Source organism: Ricinus communis, chromosome 6 (assembly GCF_019578655.1).
Source record: "Ricinus communis isolate WT05 ecotype wild-type chromosome 6, ASM1957865v1, whole genome shotgun sequence".
Taxonomy (NCBI): domain Eukaryota; kingdom Viridiplantae; phylum Streptophyta; class Magnoliopsida; order Malpighiales; family Euphorbiaceae; genus Ricinus; species Ricinus communis.
Genome location: NC_063261.1, coordinates 21,702,977 through 21,725,046, shown reverse-complemented (window position 1 = coordinate 21,725,046; position 22,070 = coordinate 21,702,977). Strand labels below are relative to the sequence as shown.

The 22,070-nt window shown below is 34.2% G+C and overlaps 3 protein-coding genes and 1 long non-coding RNA gene across 4 annotated transcripts; 3 read left to right on the top strand and 1 right to left on the bottom strand.

Annotated features, from left to right (window-relative positions):
- Window positions 1-37: 37 nt before the first annotated feature.
- On the top strand, window positions 38-2,603 carry LOC8265374. The gene is made up of 2 exons (XM_002528267.3): window positions 38-215; window positions 1,488-2,603. The coding sequence occupies exons 1-2, from the start codon at window positions 174-176 to the stop codon at window positions 2,160-2,162; spliced, it is 717 nt and encodes a 238-aa protein (XP_002528313.2). The 5' UTR covers window positions 38-173; the 3' UTR covers window positions 2,163-2,603.
- A 4,538-nt stretch (window positions 2,604-7,141) lies between these two features.
- On the bottom strand, window positions 7,142-8,170 carry LOC125370344. The gene is made up of 2 exons (XR_007216231.1): window positions 7,710-8,170; window positions 7,142-7,496 (listed from the first exon to the last, which is right to left on the bottom strand). It is a non-coding gene; the product is annotated as an uncharacterized LOC125370344 (long non-coding RNA).
- A 678-nt stretch (window positions 8,171-8,848) lies between these two features.
- Window positions 8,849-10,553, top strand: LOC8265375 (transcription factor bHLH51). The gene is made up of 3 exons (XM_025158986.2): window positions 8,849-8,993; window positions 9,115-9,619; window positions 9,948-10,553. Exons 2-3 carry the CDS (start codon window positions 9,275-9,277, stop codon window positions 10,467-10,469), a joined length of 867 nt encoding a protein of 288 aa, XP_025014754.1. The 5' UTR covers window positions 8,849-8,993; window positions 9,115-9,274; the 3' UTR covers window positions 10,470-10,553.
- A 9,424-nt stretch (window positions 10,554-19,977) lies between these two features.
- On the top strand, window positions 19,978-21,836 carry LOC8265376 (transcription factor MYB73). Its single transcript, XM_002528269.4, has one exon. It carries the CDS (start codon window positions 20,663-20,665, stop codon window positions 21,455-21,457), a length of 795 nt encoding a protein of 264 aa, XP_002528315.1. The 5' UTR covers window positions 19,978-20,662; the 3' UTR covers window positions 21,458-21,836.
- The last annotated feature ends 234 nt before the right edge of the window (window positions 21,837-22,070 follow it).

Sequence of the window (22,070 nt, the reverse complement as noted above, 5' to 3'; positions counted from 1 at the left end):
AAATTAGGAAATCTGTAGTGGGAGACACGCGCTATAAAAGAAAGTGGTACTCAGAACAGTTGATCCCCATCATTTCATTTGATTAAAGGTCATCCGCTTCACTGCCACAAATACATACAGCTCGGAAATCAGTAACAATGTATATGGTTTAAGCCTTGAACAGAAGAAAGAATATGGCAATTTCTCTCAATTCTGTTGTTGGGTTCAGCTCAAGGGTATTGCTTTTTCCCATCCTTACTTTCAGTTTTGTTCTTTCCTTCTGTTTTAATCCTTCTGGGTTACTAATTCCTGTACTCTAACAGGGAATTCACAGTTTTCTATGAGTAGAGTTTTAAGCTGTAGATGTTTGAGAGAAACAAAAAATGGAAATTTATTACGTTATAAGTTTCAGTTGCTTGTTTGGTTATATTAATTATCAGTCTTCTTTTGAAAATGAAACCTGTTTTTATAATTATTTGGATAGATATTCTGCAAGAATGTTAGGATGGCCATATAAAATCAGTAATTCTTGTAAATAGCAGTATTGATTTTTCAATCCATAAGATTGCCTTTATGCAAACGTATCTGAAATTCCTCGATTCTTCTTGGTTTACCTTCTGCTTATGATATTTGGAATTGATTTCAAAGTCTAAATGTTTTATTTTTGTCTACACTTCCAGAAACTTTACTGCATGATGTAATAACTGAAACAAAAACTTTTTTTATCACGCTCTTCTTTCTCTTTTATTTATCAACAATGAGTTTGCTGGTATCAACATTTAAGAGGGGAGATGGGAATAACTCCAATTTGAACCCCCTTATTCCTCTGCAGCTAGTTGAAGCTGTAAAATTACAAGGCCAACTGTGTAAAAATAAATAAATTGATGCTCCTATATTTGTTTGAAGGTTATATTGTTGTTTGCTTTTTCCTACTGTTCATCTTCTAAAATGGTTTTGCCTCCTAAAATCCAAGATTATGTGACTTCTTTTAATACTACGTGCATTCTTCTCTCTCCGTATGTTTTGAGAACTGCTTTCATATTTTAATATATTAATCAATCGGACATGTGACGGAAAATTATTGCATGCCAAGGCTTAAGTTTGTTTTGTGGTCTCAGAAGTAGTTTGCAACCAATGATTAAACCTTTCTGTTATTATTATAAGTGCCTCGTATATAAGTTGAAAATCGTCAAAATGTTGCTATCGAAGTTACTTTTTGCTGCATCAAGATTTAGGAATATGCCATGTTTTTTCTAGATTCTGTTGCGCATCAGTCTTTAATAGTTAAAAGGTCTTTCTCTATCAATATAGAAGTGCACAACATTCAACAACTACGTTTAGATGAATCTGAGATAATTTGATAACGGCAATTTACAACTCGTCTCTTCATTATATCTTCATCATTTATTAGTTATATTTCAATTATTTCTTTTCTAATTGAATGTGGTTTAGACATGTTTAGTGACTTTTGTTTCGTGATTATTTACGAAAGTGTTTCTTGCTAAAAGTTGCCAGCCAAATACCAGCATGTGTCTAGATATTCTGTTAGATCTTCATCACCAAAGTCTACCCAATTCACATTCTCCTTGGGAATGGTTGGTTTAAAGGTTCATGTAAAGGAAAGAAGAAGGGGCTTGTTTCTCTCAGTTGCAGACAGTGATCATCTTGCTGCGGACACCACTGATAAGGATCCTGATAGAGCTGAAAGCTCAGTTTCGGATAATCAGCTTTCATCTGTTGATGATGGGCCGGGACCTCAAACCTCTGGAGCTTCTAACAGTTCCATAGTCTCTTCAGATATGAATCAGCAGAAAAGCACTAACCTGAAATCTACACCAAAAAGGTCACCTCTAACAGCAAGAGAGAGACTAAGGGCTGCTAGGGTTCTCAGCCGGTACACAGAATCAAAGGCGTCAAAATCAGAAATGGGTAGCAAAGTACTGGATGCTTTGAAGGAAAGTGATAAGGGGAAGGGGAAGAAAAGATCTGGACTTCCAGAAGCCCCTACAAACTTGTTTGATGACAGTGACAGGGGGTTACCAAAGGAGGGATGGACTTTTCAGTTCCCAGGGGGCGCCGATCTCTTTGTCATTGCTGTTTCATTTGTTCTCATCAGCACAATTATGTTTACAACAACTTATATTGTGTGGAAAGTTGGCGCAATCCATTTTAATGAGTACTAAGCTGGAGTTTCAATGGGATTCTGCATTTTTGGATGAGCTAACTTCTCAATGCGTCCATTAAAAATTCAGACTACTTAGATTTCAGGTACTTGGGTAGGGCTTTACAGGTTCTATTTAGAGAAGATACATGCATGGCTGTACAAAACCGGTTGGCCAGCACTTTACATATCAAAAGAAAGGCACATAGGCATGCCCAGTTTGTTGATCTTTTATATATGGCCTCACTTGTGTCTCTCATTTGTGGATCATGATGGAGGTCAATCCATTTTATATTTTGTGGATGATGATGATACCCTTATTTTGTATATACAGCGCAGTTTATCGCAAAATGGTGCTGATTTCTGCAGGATGTTCAGATTCAAATTCCTTGTAACTGTACAAGACAGTAATCCCTAAGCTTGGGAGGTTAAATCTATGGACACTAAGGGTATTATTAGGACAGTTGCTTCAGTTTATCACGTAAAATTCCCTTGAGAGATATCACTTTGCTAAATTCTAGTAGAAATCAAAGGGCAAATTGCACAAACAGTTGTTCAAGTTTGCCATATGTATTGCCACCGTTTCTAATATTTTAACTTTGTCTTACAAAATCAGTCTACGTCGTCAGCTCATTTATACATGTGTAAAATATATTTATAATACAAACCAATAATTTTGAAACAATTAAAAACCAAAAACACAATAGAGGATCCTTAATTACGCTCCAGCTGCAGCACCTTGATAGGAGCTCCATTTTTTGTCTTATCTTCTATACCATGATAAATTGCCCAGCTGGTACCAAATTTTGAGACTGTATACCAATTTGATACCAAGACTTTAATTTGAATTAAAATGGTATCAAAAGTACAGAAAAGTATATCAATTTAGTCCAAATTTTCAATTTCCGACAACGGATGGTGACGTAGCAAGCTGAGGAGACAAAGTTAATTGACGTGGCACACGCTGAGGGGGTAAGAAAATCGAAATATACCTCCTCAGCTTGCCACATCACCATCTGTTGTCGGAAATCGGATATTTGGACTAAATTGATATATTTTTCTGTACTTTTGGTACTATTTTGATTCAAAATAAAATTTTGATATCAAATTGATATACAGTTCTAAAATTTAATACTAGCTGGGCATTTTACCCTCTATACCACTTCAAGTGGACTATCTAATGGGATATGTTATCCCGATCACAATCCAATAACTTGTGTTTGTTCTATATTTCAACCCACATTGCTACACAATTCAATGGCAAGGACATCGTTATGTAGATCACAAAATGCAAATCTTTAATGTGTTAAAGGTGCTCAAAGGATCGGCTGCTGCTGTAAGTTAAATTGTTGTACAAACTATCAGTATATGAATGCATATAATTAAATGTTGTAACAACTTGCTATACATTGTATCAGCTGGAAGGTCTTAATAACCTTATGCATATATGGTGTTTATATAATCTATTAAAAAAAAATGAAAAATGCTAAACATCCCACTAAGTTTTATCTCAAATTTTGTCACCTGACGTAGCATATAGTATTTTCACAAATCCACACCTTAACCTCAAAATATTAAAGAATATGTTCATATTATACGCCACATCAGGTGGATAAAAATTAAGATAAATATCGATAACTTCAAAATATTAAGGAACATATTAGTAAAAGTATTATATGCCACATCATGTGGGTAAGAGTTGAGATAAATATCGATAAATGGTATAAAATTATTCTCAAAAATCTTAAAATTTTTTACTATTCAAGTCAATTTCGTCCTAAAATGACAATATTTTTTCTTCTACTTAAAATGGTATTATTTTCTTCGAAATACCTTAAATTAGAGAAAACCCTAATATGATAATTGTAATACCCGAAATTTTTCCCTTAATAATGATTATACTAATAATAATTAATAAATGAATTTTTATTTAAATGAATTTTACTTTATTTTTATTTGGTTTAATTTGAAATGATTTAATGGAAATTTTAATATTAGACAATTAAATGAGTTATTTTTTTGGATCTTTAAGAAATTAATTAAGTAAATTATTGATAAATATTATATTTTGGTTATTTAAAATTTTCCCAAATATATATAGCATATATATAAATAAAATTATATATTGGAAAATCATGGAAGAATTTGTAAATGATGTTTTTATAAAAGAAATTTTTTGGAGAAATTGGTATTTTAATTAGCTAATGGTATTTAATTTTAAGTTGGAAAATATTTAGTAAATTGATTAATTAAATTAATGGTGTGTTAGGACTAAATTGAAAATTTATTTTGGGATGAGGATTAAAAGTAAAATTTTATTATTATGGGGTTTAAATAGAAATTTATATGTTTGGTATTTTTATAAATAAATATGTCGATCAGGGGTATATATGTAATTATATATTTTCAATAATTCTAATTTGACCCAAATTAATTAGTTAGGGGCTTAATTGAAAGGCTAAAGAAAAGTTTAGGGGATAATTGAAATTTCTGCAGGATGAAGTTGTAAGTAATTAAAATAGTTGAGGGACCAAATTGTAATAAGGAAAAGTTCAAGGGTCAAATGTTGATATTGAAAGGAAATGAATCGGGGAAGAAGAGAAAGGAAGGAAGGAGATGTCGGGGAGAGAGAAAGTGGCGGGGGAAAGAGGAGATCGGTGCTGCGGTGGCGGTGTCCTTCATGACGATCGGCGGGCGCGATTGGTGGCCAGAATGGCGACACAGCGGAATCAGCGAAGAGAGGCAGCGGCTTTCGAAGGCCGTTCCAGTCGTTTCTGGCCGATCTCGGTGGCGATCGGCTCCCCTCGAAGAGAGCTTCCTTTTGGCGACAGCGGCGTCGGTTTTGGTGGCCGGAGGAGAGAGTTCCGGCGAAGTGGTGGTAGCCGCATTTTTCAACTTTTTCGGCGAGCTCCGGCGGAGGATGGATGATTGGAGGACGTATCCTGACTCTCCTCAGCTCAAGCTTCGCAATGGCACCGGTTTTATGGCAATCAGGCTTCGTTTGCGAATCGACGGCCAAGATCGTTCGTAAATCTTTCTAGATGATCGGGGGTCGGATCAGAAAATCAGAAGCAGGGATCGTCATCAACGCGTCATTTTGAGTCCGATGGTGTGTTCGGATCGTCGATCGGACTCCGGCGGCTGGAGGCGAGTCGATCGAGCAATCAAGCGTCTCGGTAATTTTCTCTGGCCCGTTAATTTTGGAATTCTTTGATTTAATTTGTGTTTTTATTGATTGTGTTGAGTATTTGATGATATTTGTGAGTCAAAAATAATTGTTTGTCGGACTGCCTGTCGTAGTTGTGATTTTTGTGTTGTATGGCGGAGTTGGAAAATTAGTGAAGTCTTGAGGACCCGACTCCCGTTGTGTTAAATTGTTGGATATTTATAGTGTTTTTCTAGCAGGTCCTGGACCCATTTTTACGGGGGGTAAATGTCCGTGTTGTAGTGGAGGTTTTATCAGATTTTCGGTAGAATTCTCCCGAATCAGGATTCTTAGACAATCAATCCTAGGAGTCTAGACCTATGATTAATGATCGATTGTTTCAGCGTTTTGATAAATTATTTTCCGTGATTAGATGATCTGTCTGTTCGACTCGCTCTAACCGAGGCACCGGAGCAGAGCTAGGAGGTCGTCAAATCTGTGAGTTAAAGTCACTCAATCGTTGCACTATTGCTAAGTCTGAATTTAATATGCTATTTTAGAAATTTATGCTTAATATGATTATTAGTATCGCAATATAAAGAATTTACTTGATTATTAATTATTGAAAATAATATAAATATTATTATTAGTAATATTATAATAATACAGATATTATTATTTTTCGACACAAATTGCATGTTGCCTTACCCTAAATTTTTAATCTTTATTTCAATATGTGTTGAATAATTTCATTAGACAATGATATTTATTAAATGTGATGATTGCGTTTTAGGAAATGTGGCTTTCGCAGAACATGCCACTTGGTGGGTTACATCAGGACCGTGTGCGCACCGGTAATGATTATGGACATAAGATTATTCATGGATTTGTTTGCCATGATCGAGCATTGCTCTCTGGAATGAGTTTAGTTGATTGTCGGAGTTAAGGTCCCTGATCAAGCAACGCTCTCTGGGCGCCGGCTTATTTGGAATTCAAGTGTTCAGGCTGGAGGTAAGGACCCTGATCGAGTTTGCTCTCTGGGCGCCAGACCTGTTGGATTAAGAGAACCAAAAAGGCTACTAGAATTTGGGGTTAGAGTTCTACTGAGCTACTCGTCCCGTAAAAGTAAAAATATATTTTTATTTATTTATTTATTTTTCTATTATGATATGATGATATTATGATTTGTGTTTATGTTTAGGGTTTGATATACTGATTCGAATAATTAATATTTTCTGTGAAGACTGCAATAGTCTCTAGATTTTTTGATTTTAACTCACTCTCGAGACTAACAGTCTCATTTTTACTTTTTTTCATATTCGTGACTGTTAGTCTTCCCGCGACTCTTACTTAGTAACTCGACTTCTTCGTCATCGGTGGTGTATTTGATTTGGTATGTTAATTTGTAAAATCTTAGATTCTCCGCAGTAGTAATAGTAGATGTATCAGTTGTAAATTTTATGAGTTTTGGGTCTCGCCTAATTTTTCTGGCAAACCGAATTAATTGTAAATTTAATGGTTACGAAATTGTGGAATCAATAGTGTTAATTGAGATGAGATTTGTTTAAGTCAGTGAGTGTCAGGTTTACTACGGGATTCGGTGGCCTTACGCCTACCCATTCCCTAGTGCCGGTCACGAGCCCACAGATGGGGTCGTGACAATAATAATGACCTTATTGAAACATATTTGATAAAAAATCGGAGCTGTAAAAATAAAGAACTAAGTGGTTCCATCATATTATATGTATTATTATCACTGCCGGTCTAAAAAAAAGAAAGACTCAGACCAAGGAGATCCAACATGTAACATAGAATAGTAGAGGATCCAGCATGCCGAACATGGCCATCATTAGAAATTCACGAAAGATGCTGCAATATACTCTTTCCTATACCCATTTGTTGCTCGATAAGGTGGTGGCATCTAAATACATAGGTAATAAGAAAACCATAGTGAAATGAATAAGTGTGAAGGAACCAATAGGGTGAAAAACTCCCTTAAATCCAATCTATGTCTCATATTTATAGGATATGATCGTAAGAGAGAAAGATAGAAAAACTCTTAAGTACTAAAGTAAAATTCTTTATCTTTTCCCTTAACTTTTCTCGATTAATTTAGTGGATGGTCGAAGCCACTGTGCTAGTCTTCTTACCGATATTGTCAGCTCATGTACACGGTTCCTTGCTGATATTATTAGCTAATGTATTATTGCCCTGTAAGATCAAGTTAGGAAATATCCACGAATTAAGTTATCAATACTTAAAATGAATTAAATACATGTAAAAAAAATAAAATTAAGTGACAAAGGTAGTGTAGCAAACACGGATGAACATGATGTGATGTGAGCATCAGCAGTTCATCTTTTTCTTTTGTCATATCATAAAGTGGAGATTGGATAGCAGATTAAGGATGGGTAGATTCCGCACCTTTAGCGAAATCGCTGACTAGAAGAGGGCCATAGGGAACCTTGTATATTTCCCACTCCATGATTTTCTCTCAGGGCACGAGCTGTCTGCTGGGTTTACTAAAAATGCTTTGCAAGGCAATAATAAAACTTGCAAGAAGAGATGTCTTTTACAAAATGATCTTTTGTTCTTATCACATCTTTGTGGTTTCTATGCATTTGTCCGCAGCTTACATACATGGGCGGCCAACTTGATGTATTATTGTTTGACAAAAATAACTTCTCATTAAATTTTATATCCCCATATGCGACTTAGATTTTGCACATTTTTGTTATGACTCTTGATTGTTGTAGAAATGTCCCAAGTTTTTTTGTTCGCTGTAGCAACTCTTTGGCTAGGGAGAAAGAGAAGAAAAGAAGCTTATTACTAGTGGAATGATAGATAGAAATTATTGACACCACACAAATCTTGAAAGAGATATAGAAGTAGCAAAGTGAGTGAGTGGTTGATCAAAAGTCGTATCACCCTTTTAAATCCTCTTTATGGTGAGTTGCAAATTTTTGTGTGCTAAACGGGGCCCTGCACGTAGTGACCAACTGGTGATGGTAATTGAAGGTTTCTTGTTTGCTTGTGAAGGACATCAGGACAGTCTTTTAAAAACACACTGAACAAATGAAAGTGGACAAAGAAAGCCACTAAATTGAGTGGCTTCTTTGGCTTTGCAGATCACCTTGAGTTGATCGTTTTTAGAGATGAAAGCTTAAGTAGATAACAAACAAAACATTAGACTAATTCAAAGGAGAAATGATTCTTTATAAGAATAAATCTCCTTTTCGGTTGCCCCATTACTGCAGCACAATCAACGGACCAGCTGGTTGTGTGTTCATAGCAAATCTTATTCTCTGAAAAGAATTGGAAACAAAAGGTAAAAAAGAAAAAAGAAAAGTGGGGTAAAAGAAAACTAGTTCTGGGTCTAGATAAGTGTCATCTGAGGGTGTAATTTTACAGTGCGACACGTCACTTACCCATAGAGAGCCATAATAACCACCCAGATTCAATTTTTTAAAGCACGTACCAAATTACATAACCTGACTCGCATTCTACTGGCATAATCTTTTTAAGATAAACACAAAAATCTACCAGATTATTTTTCCAGATCAACTTTTTGTTGTCCGGACAATGAAATGCCTCGGAAACCTTTGTGTAGCTTCTTCCATGTATGTTTTCATGGAACTTCATGTTATTGGTTAATCTCATGATTCTGGGAAGTCCTTTTATTAAGCAAAGCTCTACCAATGCATATTAGTACGCTTTCTTTTACTTTCCGTATTCTTAATCTTCATGATCTCTTTAAAAGTTAAATACTGTTTGCTGAATTTATCCAAGTAAATTCAAACTGAGGTGACAGCTGAATATGGCCAAACAGGATTTTCATTGAACCAGTTAAAGGTTGCTAGACATCACACCAATCACCATCAAGATAAGCAGATCACACATTATTAGTGCAGGAACAGTAGCTATAGATTGTGAGATAAAAAGCTGGAGAAGTTATGGTTAGATTTCAGTGAAAAGGTTGCTTTTCGGATATGGAAGAAGACCATTACACTTCAAGTTGGCCTGCTGTTACCGCAGATGCAAATTGGGTTCCAACCAATTCTGCAGCATATGATGAGTCCCTCCTATTTCCTCTGTCGGTACCATCTAATGCCTCAGCCTCTACCACCTTTCAAGTTAATGAATTCCCTTCATGGCTGATACCTATTCAAGAAAATGTCAATGGAATTTCGTCATGGTCGATGCCTGTTCAAGATTCTGCAGAAAATAAAGCTGCTTCTGTCTCCAAGAGCCATAGCCAAGCTGAGAAGCGGCGTAGAGATCGGATAAACACGCAGCTTGGAATTCTTAGGAAACTAATTCCCAAATCAGAAAAGGTACAGATCGATATCCCTCTCCTTTCTCTCTTTCTGTTTGCCTGTATCTCTTTGATCCGTACTTGTTGACAATCCCATCACTTGTTTATCAAGATTACTCAGCTTTCCCAGCATTAATAAAGGAAAACAAAAAATGATCAGCTCAATTGAGAGCAGAAACGGTTAGAAAGAAGATTTTCTTAGAACTGCTGTAACAGGCTCTCAAGAAAATGTTTACAGTTCTTGTTTATAGTTAATCAATGTTCTGCAACTTGTTTGGCTGATAATTCTTATATATTTCAACAACAGAAGAATATAAAACGATAGTTCTCTTTTTGGGCTTGAGCAGATGGACAAGGCAGCTCTGTTAGGAAGTGCGATCGATCAAGTGAAGGATCTTAAAGGAAAAGCAATGGAAGTAAGCAAAACTATCACAATTCCAACAGAATTCGACGAAGTAACTGTTGATATTGATGATTCTAATGATGTTTTTCAACATTTAAGTACCACAAGCACAGCCCACAAAGACAAGGACAACATATTTATCCGCGTTTCTGTTTGTTGCGATGATCGACCAGAAGTATTCTCGGAGCTCATTCGAGTGCTCAAAGGCCTTAGGCTGAGCATAGTTAGAGCTGATATTTCAAGTGTAGGTGGAAGAGTTAAAAGCATTCTAATACTTTGCAATAAGGATTCTAAAGAAGGGGGCGGCAGCGGCAGCGGCAGTAATGGCGGCGGCGGCGGCGGCGTTTCTCTTAGCACTATCAAACAGTCGCTAAATGTAGTTTTGAGTAGAATTTCTTCATCCTCTATGCCATCAAACTATCGTATAAGAAGCAAGAGGCAAAGGTTCTTTTTGCCTTCTCAATAGTCATATTAATATTTTATTATTATTATTTCATATGAATATACGTAGTCTTCATTAAATGTATTAAATGTAGTAATGTTTTCTTTCTTTCTTTTGTTTATCCATTACTTTTTATAATTACTGTCTCGAATATGATTTCTTTTTAATACCTGATATATATATATATATATATATATATATATATATATATATATATATATATATATATATATATATATATATATATATATATATATTTATTTATTTATTCTGTGGTTACCTACTTTTTAAGGGAGCTATGGTTGTCAAAGTTGAAAATTCTTATTGAAATTTGACCCATATTCTCACCATTATACCAAATTTATAAATAATTAATATACACTTATTAATTTTAAATAATAAAATATATATCAATCATTAAATATTAAAATATAAAATATTTATAGTATATATTTCTATATTTTACTTTTTCTATTTATTATGATATACATTAAATTTAAATAAAAATTTGTTTTACTCCCCGTATCTTTACCTCCTTAGTCTATCTATCACCTGCCTAGTGTGTAGAAATATGCGGTGAAGTATTTATAATATTTTCCTATTAACTATTACATTATATATATATTAGTTTTTTACCACAAATTAGATGGTTGTTATTATTATTATTTTGTTATAAATAACAATATAAGTGAATTTATTAAGAAAATTATAAAAGTTTTAATGTCTTATAATTATTTGGCACATTTTAAATAATAATTTATTGATATATTATTTTGTTAGGACTAAATCATTTATAATTAGAAACTAGTTAATTAGTCAATATAATATTAAAAGTACAATTAGGATTTTTTTTTAGAATAAGATTTATTATTTAACTAGGAAAATAAATTATTAGTTAATAAGTTTATACAATAATTGTATAATTTATATTAATTTAAATTTTATGTGTCAATAAATATACATATTAAAAAAAATTATGTATCAATAAATACACATATTAAAAGAAAAATCTTATGTGTGAAAATAATGAGACGAATTTATATCTCGAAATTGAAAAATGTTAAACATCATACCTTTATTTATTTCATTATTTATCCATTTGATGCCACATACAATGCAAAATTACCTTATGATATCAATCAAAGGAGCAACCTCAAAATATTAAAGACAGTTTGTCAAAATATTATATGTTATTTTTTTGTTATGTTATAACTTATAATTATAATATTGAGATATTTCATGCGAATTTTGGAATCTTCTAATAAAGATTAGGTAAATATATATGTACACATTAATTTTAGCGATTTAATCATTTTAATATTTTATCTTTTAGAGTAATAAATACTTTTTTTTGGTATATATATATTTAAAGTTAATCTAAAGCATATTAGGTAAGACTTTTACGGATGGCATCACACTCTTAAAAGTTTTAACACAGCTATATATTCAAAGTTTGAATTCAGGACTTGGTTTAGATAAAAAAAAAGACTCTTACCATTTCATCTATGTGCTTTTATATATAAATATTTTTTATTTCTTTTTGTAATATTTAAACACTTTTATAACATGTTACTTCATTTAATATGTCAATGTATATAGGATATAGGTGTTTAAATGCATTAAAAATAAGATAAAATTATTGTTAGATTAAATTAAAAAGTAAAAGTATTTAACAGATTATAAAAATATAATTCAGGTATTTATTAATTAAATTGAAAGATAATACGGAAAGTAACTGAATGGTCAGAATTGAGATGTATAAATACACATTCCGACCGAAAGTGTTACAGGATTAATGATGTGGCATTAATGACGTGGCAAGGTTGTTAGACTTGTAACAAACGCGTGCTTTACTTTTAGAAAGTGGTTACAATCTGTTTCTTTTGTAACAGAACAAGTTGTTGAATTGTAAGGGGATATAAGGGGGAAAGGGAACTGAAATAAAATTATCAATGGAATTATATTCTTTTCAAAATACTCTCTCTGTGTGAATTATTCTTCCGGTGTCCGAGTCTTATTCTTCTTTATTAAGATCTCGGGCTCGAAGGTTTGAATTTGTTGTTTGATTAAGAACATCAGATTCTCTTCTCTCTATCTTTTCTTCCATTGAATTACGTTACCATTGGTATTAGAGTTGTGTTCCTGTCACCTCTCAACCATGGCAGAAACTTGAGCTCAAGCTTTGTTGAAGGAATCCACTTGCCATGAAATAGAGGAAGCGTTGACTGTCAAATTGGTGGAATTAATGGATGACAGGTTTGCGGAGATGGATGAAAAGTAGGATGGCAGGTTCGTGAAGATGGATGAAAAGTCGGATGAAAGACTTGCAGAGATGTTTGAGGCAATTCAGATGTTGTCCACTGGCGTAGCCAGCTCTTCGCGTGATCACGATCGAAATTCACCACCGATCTTGCAGAGTCAAGATGTCGTTCCGATTAGAGGAAGTATGGCGAGGGAAGCAATGGCAACGCGTACAGGAACTCAACCTCATTATTCAAGTTTAACTAGTCTGGCTAATCTTGATTTTCCTAGGTTTGATGGCGACAAGGTAAAAGAATGGCTATTCAAAAGTGAGCAATTCTTTTTACTAGATCGTACTCCTGATGAGCTCAAGATTCTGTTAGCTTCTACGCATTTTGATGGTCAGCTGCCAATTGGCACCAATCTATTATGCTATCTAGTAATGGAGTGATTGGTGATTGGAAGCATTATAAAGATTTGATCTTGGAAAGGTTTGGTGAGATTTTAGATGATCCTATAGTAGAGTTAAAAAATCTGCAAGAAACTGAGGGAATTGGGGATTATCATGACAAGTTTGAATTGATTCGAACTCAAATTCAACTCTCTGAGGATTATCTTGTTAGTGCCTACTTAGCAGGTCTACGTGTGGACACTCAGATGCATATACATATGTTTCAGCCAAAGATTATGATGCAATGCCTAATCCTAGGCAAACTGTACGAATCAGCTCATCCTAAGAAATTTTTAAGTGGTTTTAGGGCTGTTAAGAGCAGTATGGGGGGATACAAACCTAATACTTTTGCAAGAAGGGAGGGAATTGCAGAGAACAAACCTGTGGTACAACCTAAGGGAACTGAGAGTGTTGGAAGGAAGTTCTTGACTCAGGAGGAAATGAGTGACAGACGAGCAAAAGGGCTTTGTTATTTCTGTGATGAGAAATATTCTCCTGGTCACTATTTGAAGCACAAGAAAACACGGCTGTACATGATGGACATGGAGGATGTTCCTATGGAGGAATCTATTACAGAAGAAGTAAGCAGTGATGAGGAAAAGGTTGAAATCTCAGTGAATGTTGTAGCTAGTGTTTCTGGATATAGAACTATGAAAGTCAAGGGAATGAGTGGAAGGAGGAATCTTTTCATATTGATTGATTCGGGAAGCACACACAATTTCATTGACAAGAGGATGGCTGAAAGGTTAGGGTGTCAATTGAGCTCTATAGGGGTGACCAAAGTGACTGTGGCTGATGGAAGTTCACTAGATGTGATGGCTAAGGTTGATAATTTCAAGTGGCAGTTTCATAATATGGCTTTCCAGGCTGATGTTATGGTTATCCCTCTTGGTTGTTGTGATATGGTCCTGTGGATACAATGGCTGGAAACCCTTGGTCCAGTTGTATGGGATTTCAAGAAATTGTCAATGGAATTTAAAATTGGTCACAGGAGAGTAGTTCTGAATGGAATAAATTCTGGATCAGTAAGGGAGTTCAAAGCCAAGCAAGTTAATAAGCATTGGGATCAGAATACTCAGTTGGCTATGATATGTGTAGAGCAGTGGGATAAAACTAATGATAAGCTGGAATTGAACATGCTGGAAGCTACTAAGAGCTTGCAAGTTCCTTCTGCACAAATCAGGCAATTAATGTTGGAATTTGATGACATCTTCAAAGAACCTTCTGAACTGCCTCCTTTAAGAGAGAACCATGACCATAGAATTCCCTTACTGGCAAGTGCTAATCCAATCAATCAAAGACCCTGTAGGTATGCTCTCTATCAAAAGGATGAGATTGATAAAATGATCAAGGAAATGCTTCTCTCTGGTATCATAAAGAATAGCTCTAGTCCTTATGCTTCACCAGTGGTGTTGGTGAAAAAGAAGGATGGAACTTGGCGCCTATGTGTGGATTACAGGAAACTCAATGTTGTCATTGTGAAAGACACGTTTCCTATACCATTGATTGAGGATTTAATGGATGAACTTGGGGAATCCAAAGTGTATTCTGAGATTGACTTGAGACCTGGCTAACATCAAGTCAGGATGAGCAAGGAGTATATTGGCAAGACAACTTTTAAAACTCATAGTGGTCACTATGAATATATGGTGATGCCCTTTGGTTTAACAAATGCACCTGCAACTTTCCAGCATTTGATGAATTCAGTATTCAGAGAATTTCTCAAGAAATTTATGTTGATTTTTTTTTATGATATTTTGATCTACAGTTCTTCAATGGAAGAGCATATGAGTCATCTCATGTCAGTATTTGAGCTAATGCGCTAGAATCATTTGTTTGCTAAAGCCTGTAAATGTGCATTTGCTGTGGATAAGGTTGAATACCTGGGTCACTTCATTTCTGCTGAGGGAGTGTCCACTGATCCTCAAAAGTTAGCTGTTGTCAAAAATTGGCCTATACCACAAAATTTGAAACAGTTGAGAGGCTTTCTAGGCCTTGTGGGTTATTACATGAGGTTTGTTAGGAATTTTGGGACAATTGCCAGGCCTTTAAATCAGTTGCTTAAGAAGGATGGGTTCCAGTGGTCCGATGATGCTCTGACTGCCTTTGAAGCTTTGAAAACTGCTTTGTGTGAAGCACATGTCTTGGTCTTACCAGATTTTAACAAGAGCTTTGTGGTGGAGACAGATGCCTGCGGCCAGGGTATTGGAGCTGTCCTTATGTAGGAAGGACACCCTTTAGCATACATTAGTAGACACTTGAAAGGGAAGTAATTGCACTTTATCCATTTATGAGAAGGAGCTTTTGGCAGTTGTATTTGCTATGCAAAAGTGGAGGCACTATTTGTTGCAAGGACATTTTATTATCAAAACTAACCAAAAAAGTTTAAAATATTTGCTGGAACAAAGGCTCAACACACCAATGCAACAACAGTGGCTTCCTAAACTATTAGAGTTTGATTATGAAATACAATATAAACAGGGAAAAGAAAATCTCGTGGCTGATGCTTTGTCCAGGATGGAGAATTTGGAGGTTTTTGCTTTAACTCTATCTACTTTCCATTTTGATTTACTCAAGGAGATACAGGAGAAATATACTGAAGATGTGATGGTATCTCAACTCATTGAGGATTTGAAGGGCAATCCTATGGCTAGGAGGCACTACACTTGGAGTAATGACATACTGAGAAGGAAAAGTAAATTGGTGATTGTTTATTCTGTGCAGCTCAAAGACAAGTTGTTACAGTGGCTTTATTGTTTTGGTGTGGGAGGACACTTTGGTCGAGATGCAACTATGCACGAGGTAAATCACTATTGGAAAGGGATGACAAAAGACATCCAAACCTTTATTCGTACTTGTGTGGTATGTCAGCAGAGCAAATATGACACTTCTGCATACCCTGGGTTGCTTCAACCACTACAAATTCTTGAAGTTGTGTGGTCTGAAGTGTCAATGGATTCCATTGATGGTCTTCCCTTGTCATTTGGCAAATCAATTATTTTGGTTGTTGTTGATTGAATGAGCAAGGCAGCTCATTTTATAGCCCTTACTCACCCTTATACAACAGGTTCTGTAGCACAATGTTACCTGGATAATGTCTACATGCTTCATGGTCTTCCTCATTCTATTACAAGTGATAAAGATGTTTTTTTAAGTGATTTTTGGAAAGAATTCTTCACTCTTCAAGGGGTTGATCTGAATTTCTCTACAGCTTACCATCCTCAGATTGATGGTCAGACTGAAGTGGTCAATTGTTGCCTGGAAACATACTTGAGGTGTATATGCAGTGATCACCCTCATTTGTGGAGTAAGTGGTTGCTCTTAGCTGAATATTGGTACAACACTTCCTTCCATTTTGCTGCTCAACTGACACCTTTTGAGCTGGTCTATGGTCGACCTCCTCCTACTTAATTGCCTTACTTGCCTGGTGAATCCAAAGTGGATGTGGTGGCCAAAAGTCTTCAAGAAAGGGAGCATATGATTCAGTTGTTGAAGTTTCACCTCTTGAGAACTCGGCACAGGATGACCCACTCTGCTAATCAGCACAGGTCTGATTGAGTGTTTGACATTGGCGACATGGTATATGTTAAACTCCAGCCTTATAGACGGCAGAGTTTGGCTCAACGAAGTAACAACAAGCTTGCTCCAAAGTACTTTGGTCCTTTCAAAGTGCTGGATCTATGTGGGAAGGTGGCTTATAAGTTAGAAGTACCTCTTGAATCCATAATCCACCCTACCTTTCATGTTTCTCAGCTCAAGAAACATGTGGGCTCTTCTATGCTTGCTAACATATTACCTCTTATTTTGCCTGATGTTTTCTCCAAGGAGCCTAAGTTGATTATGGAGTAGAAGATGGTGAATCGCAAGGGCAAGGCTGCTACGTAGGTGTTGGTCAAATGGCTCAATCAGCCTCTGGAAGAGGCCATGGGAGTTCTATTATGACCTTTTGCGACAGTTTTCCAGTTTTAAACCTTGAGGTCAAGGTTTTCTGAGCAAGGGGATTTGTTACAGGATTAATGATGTGGCATTAATGATGTGGCGAGGTTGTTAGACTTGTAACAAACGCATGCTTTATTTTTAAAAAGTGGTTACAATCTGTTTCTTTTATAACATAACAAGTTGTTGAATTGTAAGGGGATATAAGGGGGAAAGGGAGCTGAAATGAAATTATCAATCATGATTTCCAACCATCACACTGCAATAACCACCGAGTTTTACTCTAGTGACTGCCGAACATTGAAGTCTCGAATTTGAGATTTTTCATTTTTAAAATGTGATGATTTATTTTCCATTATATAAAAGAACCCTTCCCTCTGATTTAACAACTATCTAAAAAAAATATCACAATTATAGTCGAGTTTTAAATACCTATTTGATAACAATATTCTTAATTTTTGTTTCTAGGTAAAAGAGTTTTTACCAAAGTATATATATATATATATATATATATATATATATATATATATATATATATATATATATAAGGAAATGAGGAATTATATTATATTATATTATATATATATATATATATATATATATATATAAAAGGAAATGAGGAATTATATTATATTATATATATATATAATATAATATAATTCCTCATTTCCTGTGTACTAAAAACATTATGAATTTATCATTGAACAATTATGAATTTGAATGACATATTCTTTCTTCATATAAGAAAATGCATTGAATTTTACTTTTTCTAAAATTAATGGAAGAATATTATAAGAAAGATCAAGAATATTTTTTCAAAAGGAATATGAAGATTTCATTTATAAAAATAAATAAATATATCTTGACTTAAAAATAAATAAATTAACTATCAATATTTAAAAAAAATACATATAAAAATTTATAAGAAAAGAGAGACTTCTTTAATAGTCGTCAATTGTGTTAACATAGAAGTTATTAGTTAGAATTTAGAGTAAAAAAGCTTTACTCTTTAGCTATGTTAAGCAGAATTCTATTTTATAAATGTCTTTAAATGAGTGCGATAATTTGAAAATTAGAATTCAATTTCTTCATGACTCATCTTAAAAAAAAAAAGGACTAATTATCTCTACAAATAAAGAATTATCTAACTTTATCAAAATGTAAATAAAAATAACAACGATCAACAAAAATGGCGGCACAACTTCTACGACAACTAAAACAAAATAACCAACTCTAAAACTATAAAGAAGAAAGAAGAAAAAGAAGAAGAAGAAGTTTGTAGGCCAAAAATGGCGAAGAACACTCCTTTTGACTAGTGCGAGTGGCTATAAAGAAAGAGGAAAGAGAAATTTAAGGTTTGTTCCGAGTAAGAATAGTTTTCTTTTACTTGTATATGGGATAAGGTCTCACCTAAACTGGAAACGGGAAGCAATAGAAGAAAAAGAAGAAGTGCAAGTCTAACAAGGTAAATAAATAGCATCTAAAATCATCTTCCATATGTATACATATTTGAAAGTATCTTTTTTTGAGAAAATACAGAATTGAAAGTCTTGATTGCAAATACATATGATGATGATGAACATTTTTTATAAATAAATGAAATATGGACAACATAGTCAATAGGTGGGCCGGTTGAGAAGCTTGCAAATTTCATATCAAATCTCATATCATAATGCATTGGTATATTGTTACCAAAGTCCCTACTTTCTGACCCCATTCCTCCCTTTCCTTGATCAAAGGGGGATGAACACTAAGTCCTTTCATCTGTGCCTCTTTTCTTCACTTTTATCTTATGTAAAATTCAAGCATTCATGGCAAGGAATATGAATATGTTTAAGAATCTAATATTATAACTCAAAAACGTTATTTTTACAAAAATTTACAGTTTTAAAGTAAGAAAATTGAAGTTTAATTTTATATGATAATTATTTATATTAATTAATGAATTATGTGTTTTTTTCATCATTTGTTACTCAATTAATAATATTTAAAAAAATAGACTATAATTTAAAATAGATTAAAAAAAATAAACTATCCTGAGCAAAAGAAACCCTTTACATTGTTGTATAAGAAATTAGAATTCTTATAAAATATTCCATGTAACAAAAATAAATAGAAGGGAGAGTGGACTGGGCCAAATTCTTAAGTGGTTCTGAATTAATGATCTTCTCATCCAATTCAGGATCCATAAACATAATATTGACAAACACTCCCAACTTCCAAACCCTAATTCTCTCAATTTATTTGTCATTTTCATTCCACAATCCTTTTTTCACCAAAATTAAAATATGGGGTGATAGATCAGACAATACTCACACTGATCCTCATTATTCAAGTGTCTAGGGCTATTTGGTTATCATTTTTCATCTTTTTTTTTTTTGAAACATGAAGAAAATTGTGATTATGAATTTTAATAATTATTTTTCAAAAAATATAAAAATATTAAAGAAAAAAGTTATTTAATTACAAATGTATTAAAATTAATTTTTTTTCATATTCGAACTATATATTTTTTAAAAGTTGAAATAAGAGCTCGAATCATCCAACGACGAAAAAATAAGAAAAATAAATATAAATAAATTTATCGTTGAAAAAGTCAAATTTAAGAACCCTTTTTATTTCATGAAAACTGATTATATAATAATAAATTATTATTATTAAAAAAAAAAAAGACAAAAAAGAAAAAAGAACTGTTACCTCATATAACCGGGAGTGCAACAATTCCGTTACAATAAGTCACCTAACTCCCGCATTATCCGTCTGCAGTTCTTTGACACTTCTTTCAGCTTCTCTAACTCTTAACTGACACTGCTTAATTTTATTTCTTTTTTTTTATTATTTATTTTTAAGAATTTCTTGAAACAGGATTTTTTGTCTTTTATATTATTTAGAAATTAATTAATAAAAAGAAAAAAACTCTATATAACTGCAATAGTCTCGGAACTATAATCCCACCTTTAAATAAATTAACAAAAATTAAAAATAACAATTATAAAAATCAATTCCATTGTTTTCATTCATCCCCCCCACAGAAATTTTGGTTCAGTATGGACATGAGGCATTTCTCCTGCCATTTCTCATCAACATTAACAGAAAAAAAATATATGTATTTATTTGATATGGGCATTGAATATAACTTAATAAATTAAAAATAAAAGTTGTTTTATTAGTTATAGAGAAAAATATTTATATGTATTTAAAAAAAAAAAAAAGAGTCAGTTACTCGGTTATAACTCCTCTATCTTACCCACACCCACTTCAAAACAGAAACTGATCCTCTTTTCTAACCCCATGAACACCAGAAACAGAAACAGAAACAGAAGAATGAAAAATGAAAAATCAATTATATAATAATGTACAAACAAACGCGCCTGTAACGACCAAACTCTCTCTGTTCATTTTTATGCATCATCGTGCGGTTTTACGGTTCACACCAATTAACAACCCCTTTCCCCTTTCTTGAAACCGTTTATTATTTCTCTTTATATACATCACCGCTCTTCTCTCTTCTTTTTTATCTCTCTCTTTACACATATATAATTTCCCGATACTGTTTTGAACGTTTCTTGATTCTTTTGATATATTCTTGATGGGTTCTTTCAGTGGTGGTGGTAGGAGTAGCAGTGAAAGAATTAAAGGTTCTTGGAGTCCACAAGAAGATGCTAATCTGATAAAGTTAGTGGAGCAACATGGTCCGAGAAATTGGTCTTTGATTAGCACTGGAATACCTGGTAGGTCTGGCAAATCTTGCCGTCTACGGTGGTGCAACCAGCTCTCCCCAGAGGTTCAGCACCGTCCCTTCACTCCTGATGAAGATGCTGTTATTGTTCAGGCACATGCCGTTCATGGTAATAAATGGGCTACTATTGCTAGACTATTGCCTGGTCGTACTGATAATGCAATCAAGAATCATTGGAACTCTACTCTACGTCGAAAAAGAATTGCTGAGTTTTCTTCTGCGTCTTCCGAGTCCAATTCGGCGATCAAACGGCTTAGTTTGGACGGTGACTCTGAGTCTGACTCTGAGTCTGGGTCTGACTCTGCCGCAGCGGCCAAGAGGCAATGCTTGGGTGGCTCAGGATGCACAGAGGACAGTAGCTTTAATGGTGGGGATGCTAAGGTTGTGGAGCCTGAAACACTATTGACATTATCACCGCCGGGAGATGGGTTTGTTACCGCAGCGGCTGCTATTGGGGAGAAAACGGAAGAGGAGGAGGAAGAGGTTGAGGTGGTGAAGGGCGGAGGTGATAATGGGCGGTTAGTTAGGGAGGAGGAGGAGAGTTGTTTGTTGACCATCATGAGAAAGATGATCGCAGTTGAAGTTAGGAATTATGTTGATAGATTAAGGGCTCAAGATGGGCCTCGGAACGAGAAAGATCTATGACGGCCCACAAAGATTTCCACTCTTTGGCATTTTTATTTTGTTTTATTTTTTTTTCTTTTACAAATATGTTTTAGTTTTCTCCTTTTTTATGACAAACGAAATTAATTTTAAATTACTCAGACCATTCTCTGGATCAGTAGTTTCGGGAATCACATAACAGATACACATTGGACATTCTTAAATTGAATAATCGAGCTACGAAAATTTTAGGAATACAAGAGCATATGCCAAAGAGACTGCAAGGCAATACTTCACTGGCAATGATCATTTGAGTTAGTTTGAAGCCTTTATGGATAGATGCAACAAGAAAATTTAATTATCTACCCTTTTACCATACAGTGAAAGAATAATAAATTTAACACACTGCTTTTATCCACGAGTCAAGAACTGTTGCATCTTGTGCTCCTTTTTTAAATAAAAACTAACAGAAACTGTTTGGGTTGCTACATAATGCACAGAATACAGACCCAAATTGCAAATGCCTGTTCCAAATCACTAAAAAATAATAATAACATTTCGGTAGGACAGAAGTTTCCCTAAATTAACCTATAATTGGAACTTTGTACATCTCCTAATACAGAAGGTCAGAGTTCAGACACAAGTGCATTATAAT

Excerpts from the sequence above, each read along its gene's own strand:
- LOC8265374 (XM_002528267.3), top strand. The coding sequence starts at position 174 with ATGGCAATTTCTCTCAATTCTGTTGTTGGGTTCAGCTCAAGG. Across the intron at positions 216-1,487 it reads TTGTTGGGTTCAGCTCAAGG|TTGCCAGCCAAATACCAGCA; the intron begins GTATTGCTTTTT and ends TCTTGCTAAAAG.
- LOC8265375 (XM_025158986.2), top strand. The coding sequence starts at position 9,275 with ATGGAAGAAGACCATTACACTTCAAGTTGGCCTGCTGTTACCGCAGAT. Across the intron at positions 9,620-9,947 it reads TAATTCCCAAATCAGAAAAG|ATGGACAAGGCAGCTCTGTT; the intron begins GTACAGATCGAT and ends GGGCTTGAGCAG.
- LOC8265376 (XM_002528269.4), top strand. The coding sequence starts at position 20,663 with ATGGGTTCTTTCAGTGGTGGTGGTAGGAGTAGCAGTGAAAGAATTAAA.